Genomic DNA, 13,888 nt, shown 5'->3' on the forward strand with positions numbered 1-13,888 from the left:
TTTCTTAAACTATCATGGATTTCTACCAAACTTGGAGAGAAGCTTGTTTATGATCATAAGATAGTATCCTGAAGTAAATTTTGTAAAAATAAAATTCCATTTTTTCCGTATTTTACTTATAAATGGACTTAGTTTTTCTGCCGGGAAATATTACATTCACTCTGTGGTTAAAGTTTTTAAAATTTTAATAACTTTCTTAAACTATCCTGGATTTCTACCAAACTTGGACAGAAGCTTGTTTATGATCATAAGATAGTATCCAGAAGTAAATTTTGTAAAAAAAAAAATCCATTTTTTCCTTATTTTACTTTTAAATGGACTTAGATTTTCTGCCAGGAAACAACACATTCACTCTGTGGTTAAAGTTTTTAAAATTTTAATAACTTTCTTATACTATTTGGGATTTGTACCAAACTTGGACAGAAGCTTGTTTATGATCAAAAGCTAGTATCTAAAAGGAAATTTTGTAAAAAAATAAATCCATTTTTTCCGTATTTTACTTTTAAATGGACTTAGATTTTCTGCCAGGAAACAACTCATTCACTCTGTGGTTAAAGTTTTTAAAATTTTAATAACTTTCTTATACTATTTTGGATTTGTACCAAACTTGGACTGAAGCTTGTTTATGATCAAATGCTAGTATCTAGAAAGAAATTTTGTTTTCTTCCAGTTAACATTACATTCAGTCTGCAGTTAAAGTTTTTAAACATTTATTAGATTCATAAACTATCCTGGATTTTTACCAAAGTTGGACAGAAGCTTCTTACAATCAAAAGATAGTATCAAGAGGAATATTTTTATTGATTTACTTCCTCATTTTTGTTGAGCCTGCGATTAACAGAAAAAGTAGGCGAGACACTGGGTTCCGCGGAACCCTTACAAATTTTTTTTATACCTCACCGCCCATAATTTTTATTTTCATTTGCTTTCACCCCTATTAACCACATAAAAAAATATCATGTGGTGCATAACCCTCTAATACATTTTTTCCTGGAATAGCCCTAAGCATTAAATTTTAAATCATAATGGAAATATTCCTTACACATATTTTGTCCCACAGTCCATTCCAGTTATCCAAACCCATGCTTTATCCCAATTAGAACATTTTGCTGGTATCTTTCTGACCATGGTAACTTTCTTGTGCCTTCCAGTACCTTCTTCCACCCTGTAAATTTAATATTATACATATCTATAGGAGACAGTGACACTTTTGAAAAGAAAATTCTTATTAAAAATGGAACTTTCAATGTAGTCTTCTTGATTAACCACAAGCCTACAGCCTAGGCCAGTAATAATGTTGCCAAGTGAAAATGTTTTAGAAACATCCTGGTTCAATCCCCAGAAGACTTGAAAATAGGTATTTGCTGCTTTTCCATTTAGGAGTAAGAGCAAAGACTAGTTGGCCTGGAGTTGGAATAATATGTCTAGGTAGGGTGACATGTCTTCCTGCAGATTTTACTTTGTGAACTAGCTTTTTTAAAATCTGGCTCAGCATGTTGGTCTAGTACAAAGCAGATTTCATATTCATATCACATTAATATGTTCCTGTCCTGAATATGCATTTAATTTTCCACTATACTTTAAATAGCAATCCATCATCATCATTGATCAAAATTAGGAGACAATACTGGAAGAATGCATCAAATGATCTGTATATTTCCAAATAATTGATCTGACATCACCAAATACACTTTTATTGGACTTAGTAAAAATGAAAAAAGAATATCATTTAAATCAGGTACAATCACAAATAAACAAACAAAATTGAAATTATTTGAGTAATTGTTCTCTTTTTAGTTTAAGATTCAGGTATTTATTCTCTTTAACTTTAGATTTTCAGACTAAAAAGCAAGTTTGCAATTTAATTAATAACTCACATAATCATATTCAGTAAAATTCAACCATATCTGATATCAAACTTAAATAAAAATTAAACAAGAATCTGACCAAAATTATACAAATCAATAAATAAAATGTATTGGTAATTTTCCTAATATTTAATTAAAACCTTTGAATCTGAAAACACCTAAAATTGAAATGCATCCTGAATGTATAATTAAAAAAGATGTTACAAATTATTCAAAGTATCTAGATTATAAAATTATGATTAATTGATATTCTAAAATGCATTAATTGGACTTCATGGAAGATATTATTCAGATTTTAATTTGTGGTCCAAGGAGAGTAAGGAATTTTATTTATCATGTAAAGTTATTTCCCACAGGAAAACTTAATTAAATCAAGTCGGAAAAATTCAACCTTCACCAAAGCATGTAATGATGCCTGTGCATGCTTTCTCTTTCAAAGTTTGACATTCAAATTGTTTAAACAGTGACAGATATTAACCATGATTCCAAAGCTTTTAAAACATTCTGTACAAATCAATATAACAGACTAAATATCCTATTTCAATACTTTTATTATACTAAGATTAATTTGAAGAGGGTTTATTGAAACTTGATTACCATAAAAAACATCTCAATTTTCCAAACACTAATGAATCCTTCCAATAACACCTGGTTACAGGTAGCAAAAATCTTTTAATCCTCAGAAATTAATAACAGAATACAGAAATCTCTGGAGTTCTCCATTATTGAAAGATGTAAATACCAATTCCTCAATTTCCCTGCTTGACTATGGTTTTAATTAACATTGGATTACTAATGTTCATTTCTGTAAAAGGATAAATTTCCAGAACAGAAATTTCCTGTGAACTGACTGCAATCTTATTAGGGTTTATGTAATACTGATTAAACTGAAATTAATGGGTGGTATCACTGATGCAGTTATTGCTACCTGAGTATCTATATGTGAACATTTTCCTGAAATTTTGTGTCTATCTTTTAATGTACAATTTGTGTCTATAAAAATAAGAAGATGTGGTACTATTGCCAATGAGACAACTCTCCACAAGAGACTAAATGACACAGAAATTAACAAGTATAGGTCATGGTACGGTATTAACAATGAGCAACGCCCATACTGCATAGTCAGCTATAAAAGGCAACGAAAAGACAAATGTAAAACAAAATTCAAAATAGAAAACTAACGGCCTAATTTATGTACAAAATAATGAACGAAAAAGAAATAAGTTACACAGCAACAAACGACAACCACTGAATTACAGGCTCCTGACTTGGGACAGGCACATACAGAATGTTGCGGGGTTAAACAAGTTATAGGTGCCAACCTTCCCTTAACCTGGGACAGTGGTGTAACTACAACATAAGAACACACGATAAAAATCAGTTGAAAAAGGTTTAACTCATCAGACGGATACAAATAGAAATACATCTAACAAAAACACAGAGTGGACGTGGCAGGGTACTATTAGTATTACATCCCCACAACAAAAAGACACTAAAGACAGTTCTGAGAGTACTCACAGTTACAACTTACTGACAGCTAGTTCAAAGCCAATAACAACTAATAGAAAAAATTATGCATCTAAGGGAGCTACCATTTGATTTTTATGGGGGGCTAGGATGAAATTTGAAAAAAATAGGTAGGACAGGGGTTTTGAGTAAAAAAAAAGGCAGGATGAGATTATTTGCAAGAAAAAAGGCAGGATGACAATTTATGTAAAAAAAAAGTCAGGATAAACTAAAAAAAAAAGGCAGGACCGAATAGAGTGAAAAATAAAAAGGCAGGACAGAATAGAGGGAAAAATAAATAGGCAGGACAACATTTTTCATCCTAGCCCCCCCATAAAAATCAAATGGTAGCTCCCTAAGACTAAAATATCAATCAGTACACATCCAACATCCAATGGATTTAGTGTAAAGACGTCTTTAACAGTCAGAGAAAAACATGACCTTGTGCAATGGCAAGATATAGGTATCAACAGATTGTAGAGCCATGAATGTGAATAAGTATATAAAAATAATATTTAGTTTGATTTTAATTTACTGATAACAAAATCAGTATTAATACCATTAAAAACAATATTCAAAGATCTAATTACACTGTTGAATTGGAAACTTTTTAGAACAAGTTTAATTAAAGGATTGATAAGTTTACCCGGATCATTTCTAAATTTCTGGGTCTTTAAACAACATCTCCTAGTATGTATTCAAGTAAATTTTGTGTCTGGTATGTATTTTAGTACATTTTGTGTCTATTTGTTCAAATATATTTCTTGTCCTCAGAGGTACCGAAATAATAATATGCCAGACCGCCTGACAATTTTGGTTCTATCAGACCAATTGACGGACGAAGTGTTAGACAATTTTTTTTCAATTTTTCTATGTGATCTGCATATCTGCCATGTAAATTATATTTCGGTATTTAAGGTAAAAATTTTTCATTTGCCAAATTTTGAACTTCTGAGAAGACGGTCTCCTTCTTTTTTATGAATATATATATATACATTATATTAATGTCCAATTTGTGTCGTTCTATAAATGTATACTTCACATCTGCCTAGATTTACATATTGACTTTGCTCCCATCTTCTTGAAAATAGTCTCTTTATCAAATGTTATATATGTACATTTTCAAGAAATCTGTAAAGAGCAGTAATGCTGTTGAAAACTTTTTGAATTGTGTAACCATTGTCGTTAATAAATGTTTTATTTCACATTTCTTTTGAACATTTGAATTAAAAGTATAACAAAACAGCAATAATTCAATCGCATTTTTCAATAAACTATACTTACAAGACTTTTTGTGTACAGCTTTGAGCATAAATAACATGTACAATGCATCCTATAATCAAGAATTTGTAAACTGCCATCCTCCACACCATTCTTCATATATTATCACCTGAAACAGATAGAAGGATTGGTAATGCTGTTATGGTCTATCTCAGTATCTGATTCAAAACTTAAGTGGAACCTTGTTTTTATGTTTGTTGTTAAAGATTCATTTGGGGGAAACAAGGCACTTTCTTCATTGGAGATGCCTACAACACAGGCACTATTCTCTGAAAAAAATTACCTATATACCTTAATACAAGAAGTGTTGTATTGAGGTATATATGTAATTTTCTGGAATGTAACCTTCAGCAGGAAAGCTCTAAACTAAAACTTTATAAGCCTGGGATTTATAAAAACTCTAGGAGCTATATGATCAAAAGGGACCTAAATAGAACAGCCGATACCATGAAAGGTCAACTTTGCCTGAGCTTGGGGGAGTTGAACTTCTAAAAAAGTAGACCAATTTAGAGTTCCTTTTTATCAATGACCATGCTTTATTTGTTTATTTCAAAATGTAACCTCTTTTGAATTTCATTTACAGGATAAATTGAAGTGTAAAATTGAAAACTGCAGTTATCTGGTAGACTCCGTCCTTTATATGCAAATATGTTTCTTCCCCTGTCCGTCTGCTGTGTTGGTATGTCGTCTGCATGAAAAAATAACTAATGATTGTAGGAGAATATGGTCATTAATGATACCTCCACTTTTTAGCTAACATTCATTGCTAAACACTTGTGTATCCTGATGAAAATAGTCTCATATTTCTGGCTTGTTGCATGAATAGAAATTATAGGCCGAACATTCAGTAAACTTGATTTGCATCTTCGTAGCAACATACGTACCTCATTTAACAAGATTTATTGAAAGGGGAAGTAATTATGTTGGGTGGGTGTGTTCGTTTGTCAGTTTACAAAGCTTAGGATAAAAGAAAAAGGACTTGAGATATTTGGAAGCTTGTTGCTAGAACGCTGAGGAAATATGTTCGTTTCATAGATTTCATCTCAAATATCAAAAGCAACAGATTTATTTCAAAAACATAGCCTCTTTTAAATTTCAATGGCGGGATGACTCAAAAAGACTATAACAATCGGACGAGTGGTAGAACAATTTATAAAAAAAATGTCAATATGGATATTTTAGTAATTTTTATTTATGTTGATGAATTATAGGAGACACAATACTTATCAGTGGTACAAAGGAAACTATACGCGATCATATAGTACTACATTTGTCAGTTTTACGATTCATGAAAGCAATGTCACTGCGATAGGTATCTGTGACATGTTATTTAATCATTTCTAATATCCTAACCCCCACGATCACCTTATTTTTCTTTGTGTGATCTAATTATTTCCAAAATTTCTGAGAGAACTTCGTACTCTTAGCTGAAAACAGAAATCAAAGCGACTTTATCAATGGTCTATTAAGTAATTACAATGATACGTATCTGCACAGTGGTGTCTCTAATAAATTCGAGTTCACTTCAGATCAAAAAGAAGATATTCTAATGTCATACGTGTTAAAAGTAATTCATTTCCCGTTATTGCATTATTTCTAAAAACTAAATCAATTTCATTTGCTTCAAGCACTGAAGCGATTATTCATTAAAAAAAGATGTAATTATTTTTATCAATGTTTTATTAGCTGCAGGAAATCATAAGTTCCAAATGTTTTAGAGAAAAAGGTATTGACAGAATTACAGAGGCGATAGAACCTGTCACCGTGCCATGTGGTTATGTCATAGAACACTTCTGCTAAATATCCTAAAATTCAATAAAATTCAATAGGAATTTGTTCAATTTCTATAAAAATAAAATCTTATTCGTTCCCCGCCATCGATTTTCAACAAAAACTATAGGTAGAATATTTTAAACGTCTGAGTACATAGATATGCTATATTGGAGCTGAGTGAAAGAATAATGAATTATTAATCTGTACTTGCATGTGCACAACATTATTTTTTTTTTGTAATTTGGGACGAAGATGAGGAAGATAAGCATTATCTGTAAAAAGGATCACACGATTTGTTTTATTATTCATGTTATAGAACATCAGCGTCGGTGCATTATCATTAAAGTAATTTAATTCAAAGTTTTGAAGTTATGATATATCAAACCTATATTATAAAATTATTAATTGATAGATGGTTGTTTTCTTAACATTTAATTGCTAGTATCTCATGCATATTCAGGACGAGAATAAATTCAATAAATCTTAAAATAGATAGGCTCTGCAAAGTTGGTCGACCGGGCATTGAGGACTGGAAATTTTGACAACCACACTAAAATGAGAGCATGTTGAATAGTGGGAAAATGTAAGTTGCAACTGGCCATTTATGCCCAATGAGTTTTTGACACCTTTCCCACAAAAGGCAACGGTTTTAACCTGTTAACGTCAAAATTCAGACCGGTCGTGGCTGTGTATTTATACATCCCATAGATTAAAGGCAGCCCCTTATTATGGAGTCATAGCTCTCATAGGCTGATACAAATTTGTATACCTTTGGATACCCTCGGGTGGATGGGTGATTGAGAATTGAAATGGAGACTGAAAACCTCTTCGTTTATTATATTATCTTTAATGTACAGGTTTTGTTTTTGTTTTAGTTTCCTTTGATTCTTGTAAGTGTTGTTTAAAAATAGCCACCCATTATATCCGTGTTTAAAAAAAAAAGAAGCGTTATTTAGTGTACCAACCTCAACTTCACCTCACCCCAAACACAACCCCTAAAAATAAATAAAAACAAACAATAAAAAAACAACAACATACTAACACACACGCACACATAAATACACAATAACAGAAATATAACACAAGCAATAGTATTATGATGGTATGTTTTTTTATTATTATTCAGTAATTCATTAAAATCATTGGTTTGTACTATTATTCAAGTGATGATTTAAGACATAAAATATGATTTGAAATTATAGGATTGCTTATTTAAAGAATCAATATTAAAACCAGATAGTTAATCTCTAAATTTCGGGTACTAAGTGACCATCGGTCTTGGAAGTTGAAATGGATTATGAGACGAAAGGCTGCGTACATGTATAAAACTGGGTGACAAATACCGCTTTTTATCCCCCGCCATAGGCAATGGGGGCATTTCGTGTTACCCTTGACCGTCCTTCCGTCAGTCAGTCCGTATTTTCGTCCGTCCCATTTTCGTTTCCGCACTCTAACTTAAGTTTCCTCATCCAAATTTTATGAAATTCATATACAATGCTGAGAACCAAAACTCGCAGACCTAGTTCGAATTTGGGCAGCGAGTCATTAAAGTTCTAAAGTTATGCCCCTTTATAACTTAGAAAATTGCTTTTTTTTATTAGCTCACCTGACCCGAAGGGTCAAGTGAGCTTTTCTCATCACTTGGCGTCCGTCGTCCGTCGTCCGTCGGCGTCGTCGTCGTCGTCGTCGTCGTCGTCGTCGTCGTCGTCGTCCGTCGTCGTTAGCTTTTTACAAAAATCTTCTATGAAACCACTGGACAAAATTTAACCAAACTTGGTCACAATCATCATTAGGGTATCTAGTTTAAAAAATGTGTCCGATGACCCCGCCAACCAACCAAGATGGCCGCCATGGCTAAAAATAGAACATAGGGGTAAAATGTAGATTTTGGCTTATATCTCTGAAACCAAAGCATTTAGAGTAAATCTGACATGGGTAAAACTGATTATCAGGTCAAGATCTATCTGCCCTGAAATTTTCAGACAAATCTGACAACCTGTTGTTGGGTTGCTGCCCCTGAATTGGTAATTTTAAGGAAATTTTGCAGTTTTTGGTTATTATCTTGAATATTATTATAGATAGAGATAAACTGTAAACAGCAATAATGTTCAGCAAAGTAAGATCTACAAATAAGTTGTCATGACCAAAATTGTCAGTCGACCCCTTTAGGAGTTATTGCCCTTTATAGTCAATTTTTAACAATTTTTCGTAAATTTTTGTAATCTTTTACAAAAATCTTCTTCTCTGAAACTACTGAGACAAATTTAACCATACTTGGCCATAATCATTATTAGGGTATCTAGTTTAAAAAATTTGTCCGACGACCCCGCCTTCCAACCATCATGGCCAACTTAGTTAAAAATAGAACATAGGGGTAAAATGCAGTTTTTGGTTTATATCTCTGAAACTAAAGCATTTAGAGCAAATCTGAAAGGTGGCAAAAATGTTCATCAGATTTAGATTTATCTGCCCTGAAATTTTAAGACGAATCCGACAACCCGTTGAATTAGTAATTTTACAAAAATTTTGCAGTTTTTTGTTATTATCTTAGATATCATTATAATATCTAATATCTAATACTATTAATTATGATTTTAACCTTATTTTACATGATTTCCAAAGCATCAGTAAATACAGGTGAGCGACACAGGCTCTTGAGAGCCTCTAGTTTGTAACCCAAGGATGTTATAAGAACCGAAACAGTTGGAGAGCTATATGACCAAAAGGACATAAAAATGATAGCCAAATCCATCTATAAGGTCAACTTTGCCTAATGGAGTTGAAACATTAGTTTCTTAATAATTTCTAAATGTATAAAAGGACGATTTAAGAAAGGTTTGTTATAAATCGTGTCAGTACCAAAGTACTGATTACTGAGCTGATGATACCCTCGGGACTTATAGTCCATCAGCAGCGGTATCGACCAAGTGCTGTAAAAAATAAAAACAACACTTCATAAATTTCATGCTAAACGACGTGTATCAATAAAAAACCGCAGGCTCTGGACCTTTTTTTAATATTTGCAAAACAGCCTGATTGGCATTACTTCTTCCATATACTATCCACATTCAAAATGTTGAACAGTCTTGCAGAAACTGGTACATTTAACAAAGGTACAGCTGGTCAAGTAAAAAAAAATCCATATATCTGGATATTCTTTCTCAATTGAGCTCTCTCTCTCTCTTTCTCTCTCTCTCTCTCTCTCTCTCTCTCTCTCTCTCTCTCTCTCTCTCTCTCTCTCTCTCTCTCTCTCTCTCTCTCTCGAAATTCTTGAGAAGAGGCCATTTCTTATAAATTCTTGATTAGATAAGAAATATTAAAGACTGTAATTAAATTTCGTCTTTGTTGCTACCTGAAAATCAAAGCGTTTACGCAGCCTTATATCATCAAAATTTCAGGGAATTTTTGACTGAACAAAGACTATGTTTAATTATTTACAAGTGGTATTTAATGACATCATATGGATGATTTTAATCAATCCTTGGATCTGATTAAAACTTCTCTGCACCTAGTTATCTAATTTTGAAGGATAAAGTTTAAATGCTTTTAAAGACATTATCTTGGAATTATACGTATTAATATAGGAAACGTTGATGCAAACGCGCATCATGCGGTTAGAAAATTATGCATTCACATTGCATTTATAACAAAGAAAACAATCTATGACGATTGTTTAAATCGTTTATGGAATAATCATTATGCATACCAATTAGCATAAATATATATATAAAAAATATTCAATTCAACTGCTTAAGACGTTCTCGTTTTTCACCCTTTTCGAATGGACCAGATCATTGCTTATTTTCAAAAAATATTACCAAGGCAAAACAAAAGTGTGAAATCAGCCCGTTTCGTTAAATTAAAGTCACACAACTGCAAGAGCTCCGCATCATTCGTTGACATGTTCTTGGCTTCGAGGTAAAAATTAACTAATAAATCTCATGCATTATGTAACCCCAAACGAATGTCGGTCGACATATTGCTTTTCCTCAGTTTCTTTTTCCCTATTATTATTCTTCCATCTAATTTTGTCCGAGGCATTCATGGGAGGTTACTGGACCAGTGTTGATGAAACATCAGCACATTGAGAGGCACCATTTGTAGATGTACAGTTAGACTATTGAACTTTTAAAATGGCCACCGTTACCATGGAAACAGCACAAATGAAAAAAATAGGATAGTGTGCAAAACCTAATGAAACTTTATGGAAATGTTACCTGCTATGTGTGGAAGTACCAACAATATTTATAAATTCCAAAATAGCTGCCATTGCCATGGAAACAGGGAAAAGTTTACCGTTGAACCCTATGGGAAAATTCTTAAAGTGCATGCCATTTACTCAATTAACATGGTAGATCAAACACCAATATTATTTCATGGTATGTTCCCTGTCATGTGCCAATGAGGCATCTGTCTATGAAATTTTGGAAACGGTCACTGTTACCATGGAAACAGCACAAATACAAAAATGTCCAAAAATTTCAAAATGCTCCAAATTTTCTGAAAATTTACAGAAAGATGTATAGCCATGCATATATGTGCGTTCACTGTATAACATTTTTCGAAATGGCTGCCGCCTAGTGACAATTGGGGAGGGAGACATCCGCTTTTGCTTGCAATAGCAATTCTAGTTATATTGGAACATGCAAATAAATCGTACGAAATTGACAAAATCTATTTATTAACCAGTACAAAGCTATTGTTTGAACTTTCTATGTGTCATTGGTTGTTTACATGTATATTCACATATCAACATTTTAAGAAAATGGTAGAGATTACTCAGTAAACGGTATAGGTTTTGCTCATTGTTGAAGCCTGTGTCGTGATCTTTAGTTCAACTTGTTAATATCCTTTGGTTTTGGGTGGATAGTTGTCTCGTTGGTTATCAAACATCATCTCCTTATTTTTGTGTATTTTTTGTGCTAAAAACCTCAATGGTAGATTCAGTTAAAATTTTCTTCTTTTTTTTTAAACGAAATATTGCATAAGCTGCTCGATTCATTTCGATGATTTTGCCTTAATTACAGTTTGCTGTCATTTAGTTAATGCCGGTTAATTTTCTGATTTTGTGATATTTTTCAGGCAGTTTGCTTCGATCGATCTATAAAATATCGCACGTTTTACGTTTGAAAGAATTTAAATCAACACGTTCGTTAAAACTGATGAGCTAATTGTACTTTTTGCTGAAGAAAAATCAAGAATCTTTAAATGTAAAATGTCCAATTATACCAAACATGTCTTCAAGATTGACTTTGTTATGGATGAGATGTCACGTAAATCGTTACTAATACACTATCTTAAGGAAAACCTCTTTCCATATAACTCCATAATGAACTCATTACTAAGAAAATCTTAAAATACGAGTCGTTCTCGCGCTCCATTAATTAATTACATAGTGATGGCGTGCGTAATGGCGGTTAAATTGTGTTCATTCAAAATTAAAACATATTGTGGATGTTATAAAGCTATAAAAGGCTACCTTGTCGTGTCTAGAGTGCTAGCCTTTTTGTCAGCGACCGGATTTAATTAAGGAACAAAAAGACAAGATAAGCCATAGAAATGCAAAGACCTGATATGAAAAGACTTACAAAACTTTTTCAATCAGGGTACACGGAACGTTATCTCCGATAAAAATGACAAGATAAAATATATTTCCTATACAGGAATAGGCTTAAATCTAAGCTGCTTTTTAACTGCAAAAATTACGTTGGAAATTCAAGTTAAAGGTTTAATCAAAATTTTATTGACCTGTTCCTTAGAAATGTTCGCCAATTGACTTAGAGAGAAAAATTGTCTAGTAAAACTAAAAAAAAATAAATAAAGGAAAAATATTATGTTCGAACTAAATTCTATGGTTCTTTTTATACACGATGGACAAAGCTCAGGAAATTAAGCTATGTAAAATTAACCGATAATATTTAGACAGTCTTTCATTTCTTCATTCATGAATCCCACATTACACGATTAAGCGACTAATTTATTGTACACATTTTTTCAAAACACCGCAACTCGGGGGTCAAACGTGTGCCATTTGAATTTCGAAACCAAACAACCTCGTTTTCATTCGTTTTCCTATACCGCATCTTATCAACTAATGTTTGCAGTTTAACCCACGAACTACAAAAAGAATGATGGCATGTACTTCCATAGTCTCTTCATATATATTACTGAAGCAAAATGAGACCTGTGTATAGGGTCCATTTCATAGCTAAACAGTAAAAGAATGCAATCACTGTACACCTAATTTTTTTGAGTTCTGGAACCCCAGAGTTATAAAATGGATTCATATCAGTTGTATCAATGGGGTTTACTAAATGAGTAACACTGAATTGAAATAAAAAGGGGGACTGCAAATTGTTACATGAGCTGTTTTTAGCACTTAGTAATCTTGACTGGAATGAAGCGGCTTCTTAAGTTGTTGTTGCTCTCTTGGTACTCAGTAACGGCCAACATATACTGGCTAAGGGGAAGGTAAATAGTGGTGACAATATCATCATGAACGTGAGCAGTGAACATGCAGTCACAGATTACCCTGTATTTAATGGAACTTGCACTAGTAAAGAAGCCGTTTCTCGTCAGGTAAAATTTATTATGTAAAACCTCGAAAACAGCAATCTCTCACCATAAGTATTGTTTACCATATCAATCTGATCAGGTTTCTCTGAGATTAAGCACCCTTTTTCTTCGTGTTTCAAAGATTATCAATTTTTATGGTCCTAACTCATAGTCAGAAATTGTAATTGCTTACGCTTTACGTTAATGGTTAGAAGAAATTTTCTGTAATTCTATTAAAGCTTTGAAGATCCTACTAATTTTCCATTAATTTCAATTAGATCAATTACAAGTGAAGAATGCCACAATGATAAATTAAATTCCGCTGTCTGTTGTAGTGAGAAATTCGTGATTTTGTTTTCTGTTTGAACATCCTTTTACGACGTTGATTGCACATTTACCATAGTTCTTATCGTTGTGTTTTCACGATTTAAACAGTCTTATACATAGTTAAAAGCCAAGCTGCACACTGGAGTCGTAGACCATTTTAAGACTGTTAAAATGACATATGACTCCTGTGTGCATCTTGGCTTTAAGTAAGTCCAAGGCTGATAAAATGAACAATGACTCCTGTGTGCATCTTGAATTTTAACTAATTCATAGACTGATAAAATGCAGTCTTATCAGCCAAGTTGCACACAGGAGTCAAAGGAAATCTTATCAGTCTTTGACTTATTTAAAAGCCAAAATGCAGGTCATTTAATCAGTCTGGGATTACGTTAAAGGTCATGATGCACACATGCGTCATAGTTCGTTTCATGTATAGGTTCAATATGTTAAAAAAATAAAAATAAAAAACATCTTCTGGTTTTGCAGAACCACATCAATCCTTTGATAATCAATGGTAAAGAGTTTAAAGCCGTTCCTAGCAAATATAAACACAAATCAAATATATAATTCACCTTTAT

General features: G+C 32.6%; 1 protein-coding gene across 1 annotated transcript in view; it reads right to left on the minus strand.

The window, feature by feature from the left end:
• LOC127701317 (uncharacterized) overlaps positions 1-13,888 on the minus strand; it is a 37,862-nt gene that overhangs the window by 17,676 nt on the left and 6,298 nt on the right. The window contains exons 2-3 of the mRNA XM_052205201.1: positions 4,659-4,764; positions 1,043-1,165 (exon numbers count right to left, since the gene is read on the minus strand). Of these exons, the coding sequence (XP_052061161.1) occupies positions 1,043-1,165; positions 4,659-4,747 (212 nt within the window). The 5' untranslated portion in view covers positions 4,748-4,764. The remainder of the gene's footprint in view (positions 1-1,042; positions 1,166-4,658; positions 4,765-13,888) is intronic.

Source organism: Mytilus californianus, unplaced genomic scaffold (genome assembly GCF_021869535.1).
Source record: "Mytilus californianus isolate M0D057914Y unplaced genomic scaffold, xbMytCali1.0.p SCAF_5, whole genome shotgun sequence".
Lineage (NCBI taxonomy): Eukaryota > Metazoa > Mollusca > Bivalvia > Mytilida > Mytilidae > Mytilus > Mytilus californianus.